Source organism: Ascaphus truei, chromosome 7 (assembly GCF_040206685.1).
Source record: "Ascaphus truei isolate aAscTru1 chromosome 7, aAscTru1.hap1, whole genome shotgun sequence".
In the NCBI taxonomy this organism is placed as follows: domain Eukaryota; kingdom Metazoa; phylum Chordata; class Amphibia; order Anura; family Ascaphidae; genus Ascaphus; species Ascaphus truei.
The window spans coordinates 45,538,671-45,558,835 of record NC_134489.1 but is presented as its reverse complement, the minus strand read 5'-3'; the positions used below and the strand labels follow the sequence as shown (position 1 = coordinate 45,558,835).

The following is a 20,165-nucleotide window of genomic DNA, read 5'->3' as shown; positions in this document are numbered from 1 at the left end:
TGGTAACATAACTCCTCTATTGAGAGTAGGTTTATTAGTATGATCAGAAAAGTGTACTTTGTGATAACCTGACTTAAAATACAGTATGTAACAAAATTGTTTGCAATTTAGGAGGCTCAGAAGAAGCCTTCCTCCCAAACTCGAAGGAGCCTCTTTGAATGACTGGCTTTTTGAAGCTCTGAAGAGGTTAAGTATATTTTTGTTGGAACTTAAACACAAGCATAAGAGCTCTTAAATCTCTGCCCCCTACAAATTGTACCGCATCTTATGAGGCTCCAATTCTCCCCTTTCCTTGTGCGAAACTAGTCCCCTTTTGTAAAAAAGAAAGAAAACAACTTCAGCCAGTTTCAGTATTTAACTTGTCACCTGCACCCTCCCCCAGCACTCCTCCCCCGAGATACACCTGTTTTGACCTGACTTTTTTTACTTGCCTACATTGCCTTTGGCAAAGTGAGAGAGCAGGTTGGTCGGCTTTTAAATCCAGTAATCATTTTGTTTCGGAGGAGGAAGGAAGGATAGAGAAGAGGACAGGAGAGAGAGAGGAAGAAGGGACGTGTAGACAGAAACTGCAAGGAAAGTGCAGTCACAACCCTACCCGTCCGGCAGCAGCGGAGTTTTACAGCTGCATGTGAGGGGTTAACACGTGCTGGATTTGAGGTGCCCTGGTTCTTTCTGGCGTATTATTATTTGGTGAGGAGGCGCCTGGAGAAACGTGACGCAGACAATGCGCCGAGGTGTGCAGGACCCGCTCCCCTCCGGGGGCACGTGCTGCTGGCATGTCTGCGCCTTGCTGAGGACGCTGCTCTTCCTGCTGTGCTGCCCAGGTAACGTGCAACTTCACTGCTAATGTGGCTGAACCCCCCCCCCCCCCCCCCACTAACCCAAACAAGGGAGCTGACCTACACCCATGCAGTGACAGTATACTGAATGTCCTTTTATCTCAGGGGTTCAGACTCTGGCTCCTTAACGTGTGCTTGGGGTACATGTCCTGTGTATAATGTCTTTCACATGGGGCTCTACTGCACCAGGAAACACAAAAGCTTATTGAGCAAACGTTCGTATGGAAAGTGACGCATGAACCTCTCCAGAGCAGAAAGTGGTGCTAATATTGTGCTAAACGTGTGTTGTTGCCTCAGAGTACTTGTGTACAGGCCCTGCTGCTGCTAGGAAGGACTCTGCTCTAGTGCCAGTGAATAGGCTTCACACATTAAACCTACAAACCACTCTTCCTCGGTTCTTGATACAAACATTTAATTAATGATTCTGTGATCCAATGAGATAAAAGAGCTATAAAACCAAGAGTCACTTGTATCACATTACAAATCAGAACACAGGGTGCGGGTTCAGGCTGTGCTGGGACAGGGAGTTTTATTATTATTATTATTATTATTATTATTATTATTATTAGCTGGCAGTTTATAAGAAGGAGAGGAAACACGAGGGTAGTTTTAAATTGGCATTTTTTATGGTAGGTTTAACTTGCGGTCTGTAGTACAGAGAAGGCACTGCAAAAGTTGCACTATCTTCAGATAACTGCCTTTTACGTGATAAAAAAAAAAACACTTTGCTTGAGGCTGGTGTGTAATGGCTGGGTAGTTTCTGCTTAGTGATTCTGAAGTAATACACAGTATACCGCTCTTCATGCCCTTTGACCCCACCCCCTCCTTATTCTCACTCGATCCTGTCCTCCTCGGTCCTTGCTATCAGTCACTCATTCCCCTTGTTTTTCTCCTCACTTTTTTCTCTTTTTTTTCCTCTCACATCATTATCTATATCTCATTTTCTATTTTACTCCTTGTAAATGCCTCCATCAGAGTAACACAATCCGTGTGTGATGTGTACAAATATATATATATATATATATATATATATATATATATATATATATTTGTACTCAGGTGATAGAAATAATTTCCATACAGAGATTGCAGATAAGTAAAACATAGGCCCTTATTCTGTAAGGTGTGACAAGCACACATGACATTGACTTTAATGGGGCTTTTCATGCGATAACACGTCATCTGCACTTATCACACCTTACAGAATAAGCCACATAGCGTTTATATTTCAGCTCATTGACTACAAAGCACAGTAAGAGCATCATCAACATTGTCATGCATAAAACATCTTACACACCAATGAAGCAACATTTGGAACTCTGAATCATTTTGTTCTGCAATATCTAGATAAAATCTGCATATGAATTGCCCGCAATTACACAATGACCCAACCGCTGATACTTAGAGGCACACGTGTCTGCATGTACTGTATGTGAACCGTTTCACATGCTTGGAAGCCCTCTCACGCACAGCTATGACAGCTCCATGTACATTTTTACAACATGCGTGATTTGTCTTTATAATTTGAATTACTTTCTTGTAAAATGAGTCCAGCCCTATTCTAACTCTGTAATTAAATGTTTAGATGTTTTGTGCACATATTCATGCTTGCTGAGGCCAGCGGCATCTTTATAAATGCAATGCTGGGATTATGGAGAAGAAAACTCTGTGTCACAGGAGGGGTTAGAGCCACTGAAGCTGGCATGCTGTTTCTTGACTTGGAGTTTAATATATACTGCTGTATGATCATGTGTGATAGAAAAAGAGGGTCAATTCTTAGAGCAAATTTTCAAATGTTGATCTGTATGTTTGATGTTATGTTTGCATTTTAGTGTTAAAATAAATAAACTGAAAGCATGTGAAGCAGCCACAAATTGTGATGCAAAGTTCTCCCCATGGATGGATCTCAGTCTGGTTGGGACATTGAGTAGGCGTCTGGAAGAACTGACACAGGTGGAGCTCTGAGAGGACAGGCCCAGACACAGAGGTCTGACGTTAGGGGCGGGAGTTCTTACTAAAAAACAGGTGTTATTGTGACATATTAAAGAGATTGTGCAGTGGCAGAGTTGTGCGTAGTAGCTGGGGTCACATTATAAGAGGGGGCATTACATTTACCTGCCTGTATTCTCGTGTTCTACCTTTCCTGCTCCTAGCTCAATTTTATTTTTGTATTTCCTTGTGCAGTAAAACTTGCATGAATTAAACAAATATGAGTCAATCAAACACACAGTGTTTGAAAACAAATACTGAACAAAGCCTATCTGAATGTAATGTACTGCTAATCCCTCCAAATTGTAAAGCTATTCTGTTCCAGGCTCTTATTTACTCGTTAAATGTTGCAGAATTGCAGTTTACTTTTTCCATAGTTCAGCTTTTGAACAGCACTGAACTCAGTGCCTCAAACATGTAAACAAGGGCAGAAATAGTGACTAAAACCTCTCTTAACGATGCAGTCCCAGGTAGGCCAAAATCAAGGTAATGACTGGTTAAAATAGGTGAATGGAGACCATTACCAAGAAAGTCAGACAAGTACAGTAGTTTTAAATCATTTTATTCAACGTTTATCCAACAAATGTTTGTAAACATGGAAGTGTGTGTGGGTGATGGGGGGGTTACTGCTATTATATTGGCCTTCTGCTATGTTCTGAGAGAGTATGAATAAATATGATTATCTCTGGGGTGGAGCAAACAAGACTAATCACCTCTCCTCCATTAAGTCACCAATATAAAATACAACTTTAAAAAAATGGCTACAAGTACAGTACGTATACGGATGTTCTATTTGCATCAATCACATCGCTTTACGCCTTTTACAGATATGACTGCCATTAGATTGGTAGTATGTGGGACTGACCTTTTAAAGCTTTTCACACAGTCTAATTATTTTATGTAAGATGTATCTGCTAACACATACTGTATGAATATTCCACACGGTTTGTTTTTCTTTGCTACTTCACTGGTGAGATTATCTGCTTCAAAATATAACATTTGCCTAAAAGGATTAATTTGAACAGCGAAACAAAGAACATGGAACATTATTTCTGCTTTCTCCTATTAGGAAAACAATTCTGTAATAACAGAATTGTAGTGTTCATGGAAGAGTGCTGGAAAATTCAAATTAGTGGCTAAAAGAAAACTGCTGTATTTTAGCTTTAATATTTGTCTAAAACAGAAAAGTACACTATCACAAAAAAGTATGTGATTTTAGGATGAGAGATAAAAACCTATTAAACCATTGGACAGATGAAAAATTAGTTTAAGGCTGTCCATAGACATTTCTCCCGTGCGGAGGCTGAGGGAAAGCCTGGCCTTACTATGCGTGCCGTCCGGGGGCGTGTCTATGGGCGGGCCAGTGATGGCACTGAGCTTGTTCTGCCCTCATTGGGTGAACCGCTCACGTGACCGGCCCTCCGCTCCCCTCAGCGCTGAAACTAAAAAAAAAAATTTGTCTGCTACGCCTGCGGAAGCGTGCGCGATCCCCTGCTAAAGCCGCTCTCATTGCGGCTGCAGGGGCTCACTGACCAGCGTGAGCGCGGGTCAGCGGCTAAGCGCTGACCATGCCCGCGGCCTAAGGCATTGGGCAGAAATCACTGTGAATCGTGCCAGGGTAATCCCCAATGCAGCGTCTCATTGGAAGGAATAGGGGAAAAAAAGTAACAGCACTCAGAATGAAATCTAAACAAAGCAGCCGCAGTTCATCTCTTAATGCAGTCTTTCTTTTCCCCTTCCATTTCTATTCTTATATATTTTTTTTTCTCTACATCTTCCTTTGTCCTTATTTTCCTTTTCCTTTGTCATAACATCACATTTCCCACTTTCCTCCTGCTTGCGTTACTTGGTTACACAAATCCATGGAAACTTCCTTCATGCCCCTTCTGTCTTTTTTTGTATGTGTTTTTTTCTTGTTTTGTTTTTCTTTCCTATGAGTAGTATTTGTATTTAGACCGAGTGGTTCCAGATTATCTGTGATGTGTTCAGAGGATGCTCACATTATATCATCACCCCAACACGACTTTCATTAAAAACAAATCGGATGGGGGATATTAAAGCAGAAATTATGAGTTGTTCATAAAAACATGTTGCCATCTGAACACAATAACAAAGAGCAGACACACCCTATATGTGAGTCAAACACAGATCAGAAATCCTTCATTTAAAGGACTGGTGCAGTCAAATTGCAAGTCGGTGTCTCATTCTGACTGTAGAACATGATCGGTCATTATAGTGTTTTGTCCACCCAGTCAGGCAAGTGGCCGATGATATCACTCTCCAAGTATTTGTGGCCTTTTTAAGGCTTTAAACATGTGCAATTATATCCAGTGGGAGACTATAGACATGCAGAGGGAACATACAACACACATCTCTTCTCCAGCTAGAAGCAACGTGACTGTGACACTATATGCAACGGCAACCAACCTCCCCATCCTCTCCTGCTATCTCTCTGAGCTGCAATAGACACGTGCAACTAAGAGAACTACACAAGAGTGGTGCTTGTGGTGCCATAGATTCTTGTGTGCTCAAAAAAACAATAGTCATTGGGCCAGTGATTTCCAACCATTTTTGTTTGGAGGAACCCTTGAAGTAATCTGAAAAATCTCAGGGAACCCCTATCTGGCTGACACATATTAGGTTCGACAGGGGTCAGTCACAACATATCACACCTCACGAGCCACTTCTATTTCCCACCCTTTACCCATGTATTTCTCTCCCATCTGTCTCACTAACTCTCCCCCCTCCCGCCTCGCATGTATTTATCCCTTGCGTCTCACTCTTACTCCCTCTTTTCCTCACTCCCTCCCGCCCCCCTCTCTTCTCTCACTCGCCCCTACCTTCCGTCAATTACCCCACTCTCTCTCAATCCACCCTACAAAATACATACAGAAAAAAAAAACACCCCGAGGGGGGGAGGGTCTGTGGTCCATAGGTTGGGAATCGCTGCATTGGGCATTCGGAGCTTGGAAAATGTAACATTGTATATGTCATTTTATTTACATGAATAGCATAATGTTTACATTTTAGTCTTTCATCAGAGTGCTTCTAGAATAATAAGAATCCCACTTGTGAGCACAGTCGCACGTCTCAGACAGGTCTGCAAGCCTGCTCGCCCCCCATTATATCTTAACATACCGTGCTTCCAGTGATCCATATATAGATTATTGGATAATGCACATCCCAACCTTTTGAGTGCCTGACATCGCTACTACACATATTGATTATAGAACAAAAAAACAAAATATTGTGCAGGATTTAAAAAAAAAAAAAAAAAACCCATTACATCCCAGTGGCTTATGGTAGAATTTACAGCTTAATTAAAGCTAAAAGCGTGGTGTATATTTTATGATATTTGTATTCTTGGAGGCTACATTTCCAAATCTGATTTACGTATCTTACATTTTTTTTTTAAATTGGCAATCGTAGAAAAAAAAATTCACACTAAAAAACGTTCACTTTATGTTGTGATGTTACAGTGCACTTTGTTATTAAAATGTTCACATTTTACAAATAACAAATCATGTAGGCAAGAAAATGTAACAAAAATGGGTAAAGGTTAAATTATTTTTTTTCTCAGCAAAGGAGAAAGGGAAAAAAATAAGGAAATTGAGTTACATTATATACTTTTATTTTATGGATCTGCTTTTTATTATTATTATAATTATATAAGGAAACCTTTCAGAATCTTACCCCATAACGACTCTTTATATACGTGCCTTGCTTGTTCTTACACCTTCACACACGTACATCACAATAAAAAACATGTTAATCACTCCCAGATTGGATGTTTCCTACGTTTTTATTAAAGAAGTCCCCACTCCCCATACAATATTTTTTTATTTAATTTTCTTTTTTTTAATCACAACTGAAATGTTTGTTTGTTTTTTTTAAGGCTAATTTTGAAGAAATTTACTTTTGATCTTTGACGATTGTAATAATAACCCTGCAAATGTATTTGTCAAAACATAAAGACGTGATCCACAGTATGGACTGTAAGCGCTGCAGCTCTGTAGGAACGTTTCCAACCTCATTTTAAGCACCGGTAGTAGATGTGTAAATGGGGGAAATGTGTAGAATAGGAGCCTATAAGATTGTAGGGTGATCCTCTGGAGCTGGAAAGGCCTCTGTGCAGTGTGCATTCAAATAAATGAGAGATCTCAGGCTGCACAGGATGTTCCCACCCTTTTTAGTCTGGCTGGGTCTTGCAAAGCTGCCACCTACATCCAGAGTTTCATTCATTTCATGAGGGGGCTCCACCCTCATTGCTCACACTCCTTTGTTATTCAACACTTGCGCCCTGATGTAAGGCTGCAGTCTGGGCGTTCATACCCAACCCAGGAACACCCTTTCCCTATTGTTCAGCATGTTATGTTTACTGATGGGTAATTAAAGCTCCAGTCCCATTTACATTGCCCAATAAACCGATAACTAAATATATACATATCATTGTATTATTTTATTTGTTTTTGTTTTGGAAGGACTCTCACATTGATCTCGCTTTTTACTTTTTGTTATCCTTAAATGTTTCTGCACTTTTAAGTACTGCAATTATTGATAAATTGATACATTGTTTATATCAAGTGATGATTATTGATGGAAAATGCTATTGCTCTTAACGCATCTATCAAAACTGTCCATAGTTCTTGAAGTGCTTGGTATGTCGACAAAAAGCAGATAAGAAAAGCACCAGGCATTGTAAACTTATGAGAGTGGCAACAGATAGGCCAGGGCACATATATACTATATGTTTATATATACACACAGAGGTGCAGAGGTTTATACACTGTTCACTATATATAGAAATGAGAAAATAAATGCTAAGGAGAAGGGACCACACAAAAGAAATTCACAAACATTTCCAATAGTAAAGAAAAAAAAAATTCTGTGTCCATGTTACTTGCTTGGAATTCATCTGGAAATTACCTCAGTTCTGGAAATTACCTCGGTTCTCCATTTCAATATATGTCCTAGGTTGATACTGTATTTTCCGTGAAGCTTCAGTTGGTTAATGCCTGCAGACATTGTGTTAAATGTGACTTAGAATAAACTAGATCAATGAATTGCTGGGGGCAATAGTGAAAGGTGTGTCTGCACAGAAACAATGTGCCTCATACCAAAAGAAATAAGATTTCGACAGCTAGTAGGGAAAAGCCAATTTTTATTTTGAGGGATTTGTTTGTGCACCCTGTCTTCTCTGTACATTATAATACGCAGGGTACGAAACTATACAAATATTGCCCAACCTCCACACACTCACCCAATGCTGACAGTTTCTAACCCACTACCAACTATTCCATTATTTCTTCACATTTATATGCATGTCCATAAGCAAATTGTTGGTAGTAGTATTTCTCACCTTTTTGGGAATGGGCTTTTCCCGCAACGCAATCTACCACTTGTATTTTGGGTGGAAGTAAACATGGCCGGCCAATCCAGTCTAAATAATACCAAACCCAGAAATTGCTATGATTCACATGTACTACTAATAATTATACTACTATATCTATCCCACAGCATAAGTTGTAAAATGTAAGCTGTGCCTACAGTATCATTCACTGAATGTGCTTCAGTTTGTGTGCATCCCAATAGTTGTAACCTTTTTATAAGCACAGGCGCTGCATGGCCTCCCAATTCAGATGAATTAAAAATGGTCTCTTTTCGCACCTGCCTTTATAACCTACTTTGCTTTTTGTTTTTCTGCGTGTTTTTAGTTTTTGTAAATTCAGCAGAGGACAAATGGAAAACATCAGGACAGTGAAAAAAAACAAACAACCATTTTATGAGCAAAATCACAGCTCTAGGTGGGGCTATTTCTGAAACCCCAGCTGCAAATATTATGTACCAGAGTTATCAAGGAAAGGAATCCCCAATAACTCCAGTGACATTCTCTTCTGGGATACATTTGGTGCAGTATTTTTGACCTGGTTTTACAGCTGGAAGATGTTGATACTTTTTTCGGAGGACTCACATGCAGTACCATCCCTGGACTCCACCCTAATCACAACAGCTTAGTAATAACAGAAACGTACTTATGTGCAGTGCAGTGTGAGCTCCTGAAATGGCAGCCTTGCCTAGTGCAAAAGTAAACTAAGGACAGTGGCATGTTTTAATAAATTAATTGTAGCTGATTAATGCATTAACATAAACATTCCCTTGGTAAACAAATGATTTGAAGAGTTTGTAAAAAAAAATAATAATAATTCTAATAGATTTTGGTGATAAGATTGGATAAACTTCTTAAAGCCACATGTAAATTGTAAGTTTTGCTTTGTCTTGTAATTATGATGCCATCATTAGTCAAACAGATAAACATAAGTAGCTGAATCCAGTGCCCTAACAAAAAAACACAATGCATATTTATTCACTAGATACAAATAATTAAAACTGTTAATTTTGTGTCTATGCACGCCAATTACATGTACGTGGTATTTATTTTATTTATTTATACCCCGCTACATTAAACTGCTTATTTTACTACACTAGGCAAAACTGCATGTAGTGTATATTCTGTGCAATTAGTATTTCTGGAGTTTGGCTTTTGGGCCACAACTTTTGAAATGCATTTTAACATCATACAACAACATAGTTATTAGCTCTCAGTAACTAGTAACGGCAGTGTATAGTGTGTGAGACTGGCAGTGCATTGCAGTAGTTATTAGCTCCCAGTAAGTGTATTAGCTCTCAGTGTGTGATGCTGGAGAGGCTGGCAGTGCACTGCAGTAGTTATTCGCTCTCAGTAAGTGTATTAGCTCTCAGTGTGTGAGGCTGGCAGTGCATTGCAGTAGTTATTAGCTCCCAGTAAGTGTATTAGCTCTCAGTGTGTGATGCTGGAGAGGCTGGCAGTGCACTGCAGTAGTTATTCGCTCTCAGCGTGTGAGGCTGGCAGTGCATTGCAGTAGAATGTTCTGTTAGTGTATTGTCCCCCCGCAGGTCCTTGAGAAAGGTCCCAGATATGCTGGGTGTCTCCTGGGAAATGAGAGTGAGGCTTGCAGAGTGTGGCAGGGCAGTGCCCAGTTTGAGCTGCACATAATCCCCCTCACATTGTGAAAGAACTCAACTAAACAAAGCATCAAAACCATAACAGTGGTGGAGTGGCAATTAACTTTATTGCAGCCCGTAGGCATTTGACATTTTCTCCCTTTTATTTTTTTTCCCCTCTCCTTTTTATTACACCTCTACTGGCGTGCAAGGTTTTGTTGCATCTGAGAAGGCTGGGTTTTATTCTCCAAAATTTTTCCTCCGGCAATGTTGTAAAGTTTGGTTTACAAGGAGACGTAATTCTGTCATGGCTGAGACCAAAGCAGAATTGTGTGGAGTTTTGCTTATCTCCACCATGTCGTCTCTTGACCCAGACAGGTGGTAGGTTACAATGACTTGTAGAGGTGTATGATGCTGGGGTGGGATAGCGGTGTTACACACGTGTGAGACTCTCTGTGGTCCAGCCAGTGTGTGTTATTCATTACACTGTGATAATGCCAATTGGCAGATTTCAACAGGAGTTTGTGTGATGGTGCCCAGCCCAGCACTGTCACACTTTATTGAACAGCCCCTCGTGTGTCTCATCCTACTATCACATTGGTGTTGCTTATTGAGTAGCTGTGCTGGACTAAAGAAAGCCGCAAATCAATTTTTGGTCAATGAGGCCGGTTCTATACTGCGTGCGGCAGTTTTAGGCCTCGTCCAGGGTGGTGCTGAGCAGGCATGCGCGCTCATGCCGGGCAAGCAAAATTGATTTTGCTGCTCGCAAGCGCGTCACTTGAGCGGCTCGCCCAATGAGGGCGAACCAGCTCCGTGACGTCGTGGCCGCGCCCCCAGATGTGCGCGCACCGAGCCTGCCAAGAAAAGCACGGCCGAGCAGGGCGCAGCGCTGGAGCGCCAGTGTGCCTGTTCCCACCCTGGACGAGGCCTTAGTTGGCTGAGGTTAGTCAGCCTTTCAATAATAGGGCCGCGCACGGCGGGGAGCGTGGAACCGGACGACGGGGGAAGAAGGAGGAAATAAAGAATTTGCGCCGCTACCGCCGCTGAAGTGTGTGTGTGTGTGTGTACAATGTAAATTAAAAAAATTATTAAAGTATTTATTTCAAAACTTATTTACACACACACACACACACAGTACCTCACTCGTGCACGGTATACACACAAAGTGTGTGGCACATGCACGCGCCTTCGCATAGGGACGCGCGCACGGCCGCACACAGTATATAACGAGCCTAGTAACTTCACTGCACACATCATACAATGAAGCAATGCTATAGTTAGCAGATATTGGAAACATGTTAAAAATGGGAGGGCAGACAGGTTTAAAATGGTCTTGTCCATTCTCCAATTTAAATACATTGACAAATCTAGCTGTATGATAGATGTGGAAATATATTTGAGCTTTGTGCTGTAGCCACTGTAGTTCAAACAGCATTTATAAAGAGAGAGGCAGGGTTACTGCCAGTAAATTGACATAATTTCTGACAGTTTTGCATTGAATTCATTTATGTACTAACCTGTGTCCGGTTCAGTGAATTCATGTGATATGATTTTTTTTTTAAAAAGTCAAGTGTTTTCTGAAGCTGATGCAAATGTGCTACATACATAAATGTAAATAGCGAATGCTATACATTGTGTTGCTGTGGTACATAAGTTCTTCAATCTTTGTATATAGATGCTTGGGTGTCCTCCTTATGTCAGGGAAGATCTGATTAGTAAGATCACGTCCCATTTCTTGTAACATATATAATGCTTTCAAGAAGGGTTACATCCAGGCTTGTGCAACGTATACTGGAATGCCATCAAAACAGTGACACAAACACCATGCCCTGAACTCACAACTAAAGGATTCAGGGATTCATCTATTGAAAGCTTATTTTTGGCAATAGATTTCTTAAGCCATATTTGAAAAGGAAATTTCATTGTGGATTTTAGATTTTGAGGTGAAATTGTAAAAACTTTGTGTAATTACTGTCCATCAATGAATGATTAATTAGAGTATTTAGCTGAGTGAATAAGGTGCATGGTCTGGAAAGACAGAGGGAACAACATTCCTGTAATGTATGACTAGTATGAAATGTTGACAATGGTTTTTTTTTTTTTTTATGGGACATTGCTTCTAACTTATTTCATAACTAACCAGTTAATTATATTTCCATCTCTTTGACCAAGAATCCTAATGATGTGAATCTAAATGCTGATTTAATGACACGGTTTAACTTGCTTTGTTCGAGTGACTTTAAGAGCGGGCCAACTAAATTCGTTTGTATTCATATTTCATATTTCACATTATCACTCTATCAACCCCTATTCCAAGGACTTCCTATACTTTCATGACATTCCCCATTAATATGAAAAGATATGTGAAGGAGCAGCTCGGTGAGTAAAGACACAGACTGGCACTGAGTAGGGGAACGTGGTTCAATTCCCGGTGTCGGCTCCTTGTGACCTTGGGCAAGTCACTTTATCTCCCTTTGCCTCAGGCACCAAAAACATAGATTGTAAGCTCTACGGGGCAGGGACCTGTGCCTGCAAAATGTCTCTGTAAAGCGCTATTATTATTATTATTATTATTATTATTATTATTATTAGTCGTCTTCTTGGATTTCCATATGGTCCTCCCCAAAGCATTCCGTTTTGATGAAGTCGCTTGGGTAGAGGATTTACACGGTGGAGAGATGTATGCAGGTAAATTACACTAGAATTGCCTCCAGTTTTTAATTCCCATTTCCCCATTAATAGAACCATGGAAATAATTAAGATGAGGTTGAGGCTGAATTTGAACCTTTTCCCACATTGCTACATTCTGCTCTACATCATCAGATATCTGCAAGGCAATGAGGGAGTTTATATATAAAAATCTCTCATTTTGGCTAGTGGCCCAGAAAACTCTTTAATGCCTTTTCTAGTCATTACTACCCAAAATACGCTAAAGACAAAAACACAAAAAAAAACCTGATGATTATTACTTCTGTTAGAGATTAAAGGGTATTTATTTTAACGTGGAGACTTTGATCTGTTGGATGTTAAACTATAGGAATTCTGAGGCCATCAATTCTTTAACAGTCGGTTTTACTCTTTATAATAGGGGCTAGAGCATTTCAATTTTTAATCTGGATAGCATTCATTTTTTAAATATTTACGTTGTGCCTGCCAGGTAATTTTATGTTAAATACGATCAGTAGGCTTTGAAAATTGCACGGTTAAAGCCTGGTGTTATCATGTGGGTGTAACAATTCATGTTTGAGTTTCCAAACTCTCATACAGTATATAAGTCACATCAGTGTTCTTCCTTCAGCCTTCAAATACTACAGAAATTGACTACTGTCATTTATTCCCAGAATTTCCCCGGGGTATTGTCCTTGCTCCATCCTTGGTCCTAAAGCAAAGGGAAGTAGTGACATTCCCAAGGTCACAACAAGCGGATTCCTTTCTTAAAAACATCTTAGACTCAACAGCAAATATCTGTGCATTGACACCTAGCAGAACTCGGAGCGTGGGAATATAATTTCTTCTCAGTGTGACACAGTACACCCAACTCTAATCGGGTTACCTTGTTGCTCTTTAATATATATATATGTATATGTATATATATATATATATATATATATATATATATATATATATATATATATATATGTGTATATATATATATATATATATATAGTGTGTATATATATATATATATAGTGTGTATATATATATATATATATATATATATATATATATATATATATATATATATATATATATATATATATATATATATTGTGTATATTTACATTTGCATATATATTCTGTTTAATTTTTTTTGTTTCAAATTTTTTATTGTTTTGCACAGGTAGAATCAACTTACAACTCAGGTCACAGTCTAGGTTCAACGTAGTAGTAGTAGTAGTAGTAGTAGTAGTAGTAGTAGTAAGGTTCAATACATATCTCTTATTGCTCATTAATACACTTATCTCAATGACATTATATATTTTCAAATCAATCTTTTCTTTTCCTCTACCCTAAATATTGTGTTGGACTGGATAAGATTTGTTTATTTATTTTATTCTGTTTAATTTTTAATTTCCCTTACAAGAACTCTTGTTTAGGAGAAACACCACAGCGTCAGCTTCCCTCTGGCGACCAAAATAAAGTTGTGACATCATTGTCAAATTTACATTGCAGGTTCCAATTGGGTAACCGGCGAATGTAGAAAAGTATGTATGTGTATATGTACAGTATGTGTGTATATATACATAAATCTGCACTTAAATCTGCTGAATTTACTTTTAATATAAAATCTCAAAGTATTAAAAAAAAAAAAAAATCTGCTAGCAATATTAAAATAAAATGAATTCTACCAAAATACAATTGATATATTTTAATGCATATAGTTAAAAACTCAGATGCAAATATGGCCGCCAATAGGGGGAGAGCCGGCCAGTGCTGGAAGTTAGGCATGCCAGGCCCAACATCTGCGTCCGGCTGCCGGGCCTCTGGTTGCCGACGGGCCTCGGCTTCTGCGGGCCCCTCTCCCGCGCTGGAAGCTGAGCGTGACTTCCGGGCAGGCCCAGCGTGCACCAGTGAGAGAAAGGCCCGGCCTCACAGAGACTGAGGCTCAGTGTGGGAGAGAAAGGCCCAACAGCAGCTGGGGAGAGCCGGGGCACCAGAGGTCTCAGACCACCCCAAAGTTGTGTGTGTGTGTGTATTTTGTGGGGGGGAGGCGAGATGGGAATGTCAGGGGGCTAATTAAGTGATAACAGAGTGTGCGAGGAGTGAGGGTGGTGGGTGAGAGGGGAGAGCGTGAAGAAGAGAGGGGGTAATAGTGACAGTGGGGGAAGACAAATACATGGGGGCAGGGGATAGAGGGGGGGCTTGTAAGGAGGTATGACAGGGGGGATAGAGGGTGGCTTGTGGGGGGGGGGGTCAAATGCCGCTGATATGGGGCGCTGGCCCCTGTTAAAACTCTAGTTCTGGGCCCTGGGAAATCTGTCTGCGGCCCTAAATACAAATATAGTTATAAAAGCAAATCAGCATACAATACATGTGGCAATACCCTAACTAATATATGAAAAGATTAGTTTAGAGCATAGCTCCAATATCTGTGCTCAAGAGTGAACATAAAAAATCATGAAGAAATAATGTAGCATTTCAGATGATCCTTATGTGGCTTTATATATAAACAAAGTATCAACAATGAGTACAGGCTTCTTTTGAATTGGATTGGGGCTTGTATATGTTGAGTCATATAATGCTCCAATTGAGGGGAGGGACGACGGAATATGAAAGCAGTATGATGGGATGACCGAGCTGTCCGCAATAAGTGAACAACCGGACCCCACCAACAGGCTTATTTAGAAGTCACTCCCCTTGTGTTAGGGGCTGGATCAAGTAATCCGGTAAAAAAAAAATATATTCATTATTGGGTCAACAGAAAACACACACTCACAGGAACTGTGAGAGGAACCTCTAACGCGTTTCTCTTTGCAAAGGACAGGTGAAGCCAGAAACGCATTGGAGGCTCCTGTGAGTGTGTGTTTTCTGATTAAAAAAAAATATACTCATTATTGGGTTACCTGATTACTTGAATCGGCCACCGTCTTTTTTCCGGTTCGGCAAGCAGCGCACTGTTTGCACTTTCCCCCACGGGATACCATCTAATATATAAAATCACTATGGCCACTGGGGTCAGCTTCCCTCTGGCGGCCAATATAAAGTTGTGACATTATTGTGAAATTACATTTCAGCTTCCAATTGGGAGACTGGCAAAAGTATAAAAATGTAAATATATATGTCTTGGAAATCAGGAATCCCCAGAGCTTTGAATGCTCTGGTTCTGCTCCGGAGGACACTGACTCATATAAGGTAACTACTGTGATGGTTGGCCTCGCATAGAAGGTGGCCTATGCGAGAAGGACTCCCAGTTGGCAGTGTAATGTATCGTATGTACCAGTACTGTGACGCTTCTATTCCACACGTCCCTAATGTGTTTCCTGGGTCTGCATCCGGTGTCCTATGCCGGAGATATCATGGCTATTGTGTTATCCCAGACGTGTTGGCATATCACTGAGTGGGGAAAGAGTGTAACCACTGCCGCCGACCAGGGTTTGCCAGTTCCTTATTTTGCGAGATACTGTCGGTGCGGGGCTTGGTGTTTAGACCCCGTACTTTTCGTTAGGTTGCTGTCATTGAGTCTAGTGTGTTGACCCTGCTGTGGTCCTGTATCTGGACTGAGACATTTTCCTGTGAGGATCCTGCAGTAGCATTGAGGAAGCTAGCTTCAGCAGCGCCCTCCATGTAGCCAGGTAGGAGTTTTCTGGTATACCCGTGTTTGAAGTAGTTCTTTTCCTGTTGTATCGTATGTTTTGCTTTCCGCTCCGGCTAAATAAACTTAGGTTTATTAAGCCCTTGTGTTCTGTCTAGAGATTGTATGATGTCTGGTAGACAGATCAACCCTGATCATGACAGACCTTTCTGGTGTGCGATGTGGGTTTGTTAGGCTCAGGGCTGAAATACTTGCGGCATTTCAACACTGAGTAGGTTTCGTTCTTTGAGACCTCAGAACCAAAGTTTTACAGTAAACCCAAATAGGGTACGCAAAATACTTTTCCTGTCCCTTCAACTGAATGACAAAAAGATGGGTGCAAGATTCTGTGGTTGGACCAAGGATGAGTTGGTCGACCAGAGTTTAGTGGAAGGTATACCCACAGAAGGTCTAAACAAGGGGGAGCTTCTGGCACAGTTGATCTGGCATAATGTCGAGGCATCTGCCAACATTCCGGAACCCTGTGTAGCGTCTGGTAGTCCCCACAGCCTCTCCAAGAGCCCGTGTCCTCAGCACCAGCAGTGAGACCAATGAGGTGCTGATTCTCTACTGGACCTGTTGGGGCTGAACCCTTCAAGTCTACGCACATAGATGTTACACTGGAGACCAGTAAGGTAAGATGGCGAGCCCCTGACTGGACTGTTACTCACATTCCTGACTATGTGGCAAGGGATGAGGGTATGGAGCAGGGTCATGCTTTCGGGTAGGCTTTGTGGTGGGATCAGAGCTTTGAAGGCATGAGCTAGTGTTCTACCGAGACTGTCTCTGAGCAGGTCCTATCGAAGTGGGATAGAGAGCAAAACCGGCTGCAAGCTCCAGGAACCAAATCCAATAGCTACATGAAGCCAAAATGTAGATAATAAAAGCAGGGCCCAATAGGGTTAATGTGGAAATAAACACAGCTGCTCGAGAGGTATGTGAGGGGTTTGGAGATAAGATGCAGATCTGTTTAGCTAGACCTGTTGCGCTAAGAACTAGAATATAAATCACACGGACTGCCTGCTGTAGCTGCAGTAAATGAATAAAGGTCTCCTTGTAATCTTTTACTCACGATTGATCACCGTCCCCCCTCCTCGGAAATAGCCTGGTGCACCCTGGATAGGGTAAAATGGAAAAGACCTGATCAAGGACTTATCTTGTTGTTAACCGTTTAAATGCTGAAGATAAGCTCTGTTTTGTTCCACCTTTTTTGAGGCAAAATAAAAAGCCTATATTCAGACAAACCCATATGTCGTTGCATTGTCCCTGCAACGTTACAGGTGTAAGTAAACATGCCTCATGCACCAATCGCCCTTCAAATCCTCCCAAGGTAAGCTCCTGCTGTACACACAGGGTTGCAACTTCTGCAGAGCCCAACCAATGGCCCAACATTCCTTCTCAATTGTAGAGTATGCAACTTCCTGATCTAGCAGCTTTCTACTGAGGTATACAACCAGGTGCTTGATCCCGTCCTCACTCACCTGGCTGAGAATGGCCCCTATGCCATGAGTGGAGCCATCGGTTTGCACCAGGAACATGTTGCTCTAGTCGGGGGCCATTAGGAGATGAGTCCGGCGATTATGTTTTTGAGGGTCTTTAAGGTGACCTAGCACTCTGGAGACCAGGTCAACGTGCAGGGGAGGCGTCTGCGTGTCAGGTCCGTAAGGGGCTTAGTGATGACGCTATATTGGGGCACAAATTTACGATGATAGCCGGCCACCTTCAGAAAGGTGTGTACTTGCTTTTGGGTATAGGGCACAGGCCACTGCACTATTGCGGCTGGCTTGGGAGGAGGAGGGCGGCACAAAGGAGGAGCACGGCACCAGGTAAGTGCCTAAGGGCTTTTCTTTCTTCCAGGTGAGGGAAGCGCAGGTGATTCACAGCATATATGAAAAATAAAATTAAAGAACATAGTGCGACTAATACGGTGAAGTGTCATTTAAAAAAGGTGCTAGTAAACCACTCGCATATTCTTCTTTGAATTTAAAGCATGTTAGAGACACATTTTCTTCTCTCTCTCTCTCTCTCTCTCTCTCTCTCTCTCTCTCTCAATCTCTCTCAATCTCTCTCAATCTCTCTCAATCTCTCTCAATCTCTCTCAATCTCTCTCAATCTCTCTCAATCTCTCTCTCTCTCTCTCTCTCTCTCTCTCTCTCTCTCTCTCTCTCTCGAGCTGTATTGGAGCAGGATATCAATGGCGATCTTCTCAAGATTGCACTATGTTCTTTTAATTTTTTTTTTCATATATGCTGTGAACCACCTGCGCTCCCTTCACCTGGAAGAAAAGATTTACACAGACCCTGGAACAGTCTACAGAGGGTCTATCTAGAGCTGCCTTACACTTGTTTATCACATGGTCACTTGCACTATTTGCGGTGGAAATTTTGGTTTGATATGTTTTTTTGGGGATTTTCCACATTTATAATCACGTGATATCACTTGTTTATTTTAGTGTTCACACTTTATTTCAAATTATTTATATATGTGTTATTGAGGCTCACAATTTGTATATTTATACCTATTGTATCATTGTTAGGAGTACCTGATTACACTTTCTTTTCTTAAGTGCCTAAGGGCGGCAGTTCTCTAAATCCGCCACTGCATATAGTCCCAGCTTCCAGGTGCGTAATAGCATCCCATTGGATGAAGCAAACTATACCCTCACTAACACATCAGAGATAATTATATATGGTTCTCATGCCAAGTGGGGGAACCTCACTAGCCTAGTAAACGACACCCACCTCAAATCCTTACGGACTTGGAAACCATGGTTTGACTTCTGCAGGAACATTGGGAGACCACCGCCAGCACTTGCATACGTAGGAGAATCCAGATCACACACCCAGACACGGGGAGAGCACCGCCACCACTTACGTAGGAGAATCCAGATCACACACCCAGACACGGGCAGAGGGAGACCCATTCCACACAAAGAATGCACCAATCGCCCTTCAAATCCTCCCAAGGTAAGCTCCTGCTGTACACACAGGGTTGCAACTTCTGCAGAGCCCAACCAATGGCCCAACATTCCTTCTCAATTGTAGAGTATGCAACTTCCTGATCTAGCAGCTTTCTACTGAGGTATACAACCAGGTGCTTGATCCCGTCCTCACTCACCTGGCTGAGAATGGCCCCTATGCCATGAGTGGAGCCATCGGTTTGCACCAGGAACATGTTGCTCTAGTCGGGGGCCATTAGGAGATGAGTCCGGCGATTATGTTTTTGAGGGTCTTTAAGGTGACCTAGCACTCTGGAGACCAGGTCAACGTGCAGGGGAGGCGTCTGCGTGTCAGGTCCGTAAGGGGCTTAGTGATGACGCTATATTGGGGCACAAATTTACGATGATAGCCGGCCACCTTCAGAAAGGTGTGTACTTGCTTTTGGGTATAGGGCACAGGCCACTGCACTATTGCGGCTGGCTTGGGAGGAGGAGGGCGGCACAAAGGAGGAGCACGGCACCAGGTAAGTGCCTAAGGGCTTTTCTTTCTTCCAGGTGAGGGAAGCGCAGGTGATTCACAGCATATATGAAAAATAAAATTAAAGAACATAGTGCGACTAATACGGTGAAGTGTCATTTAAAAAAGGTGCTAGTAAACCACTCGCATATTCTTCTTTGAATTTAAAGCATGTTAGAGACACATTTTCTTTCTCTCTCTCTCTCTCTCTCTCTCTCTCTCTCTCTCTCTCTCTCTCTCTCTCTCTCTCTCTCTCTCTCTCGCTGTATTGGAGCAGGATATCAATGGCGATCTTCTCAAGATTGCACTATGTTCTTTTAATTTTTTTTTTCATATATGCTGTGAACCACCTGCGCTCCCTTCACCTGGAAGAAAAGATTTACACAGACCCTGGAACAGTCTACAGAGGGTCTATCTAGAGCTGCCTTACACTTGTTTATCACATGGTCACTTGCACTATTTGCGGTGGAAATTTTGGTTTTATATGTTTTTGGGGGATTTTCCACATTTATAATCACGTGATATCACTTGTTTATTTTAGTGTTCACACTTTATTTCAAATTATTTATATATGTGTTATTGAGGCTCACAATTTGTATATTTATACCT

General features: G+C 41.4%; 1 protein-coding gene across 1 annotated transcript in view; it reads left to right on the top strand.

The window, feature by feature from the left end:
* The first annotated feature begins 431 nt into the window (after window positions 1-431).
* NECTIN4 (nectin cell adhesion molecule 4) overlaps window positions 432-20,165 on the top strand; it is an 88,441-nt gene continuing 68,707 nt past the window's right edge. Inside the window, exon 1 of the mRNA XM_075608185.1 lies at window positions 432-824. Coding sequence (XP_075464300.1) covers window positions 725-824 — 100 coding nt within the window. The 5' untranslated portion in view covers window positions 432-724. The remainder of the gene's footprint in view (window positions 825-20,165) is intronic.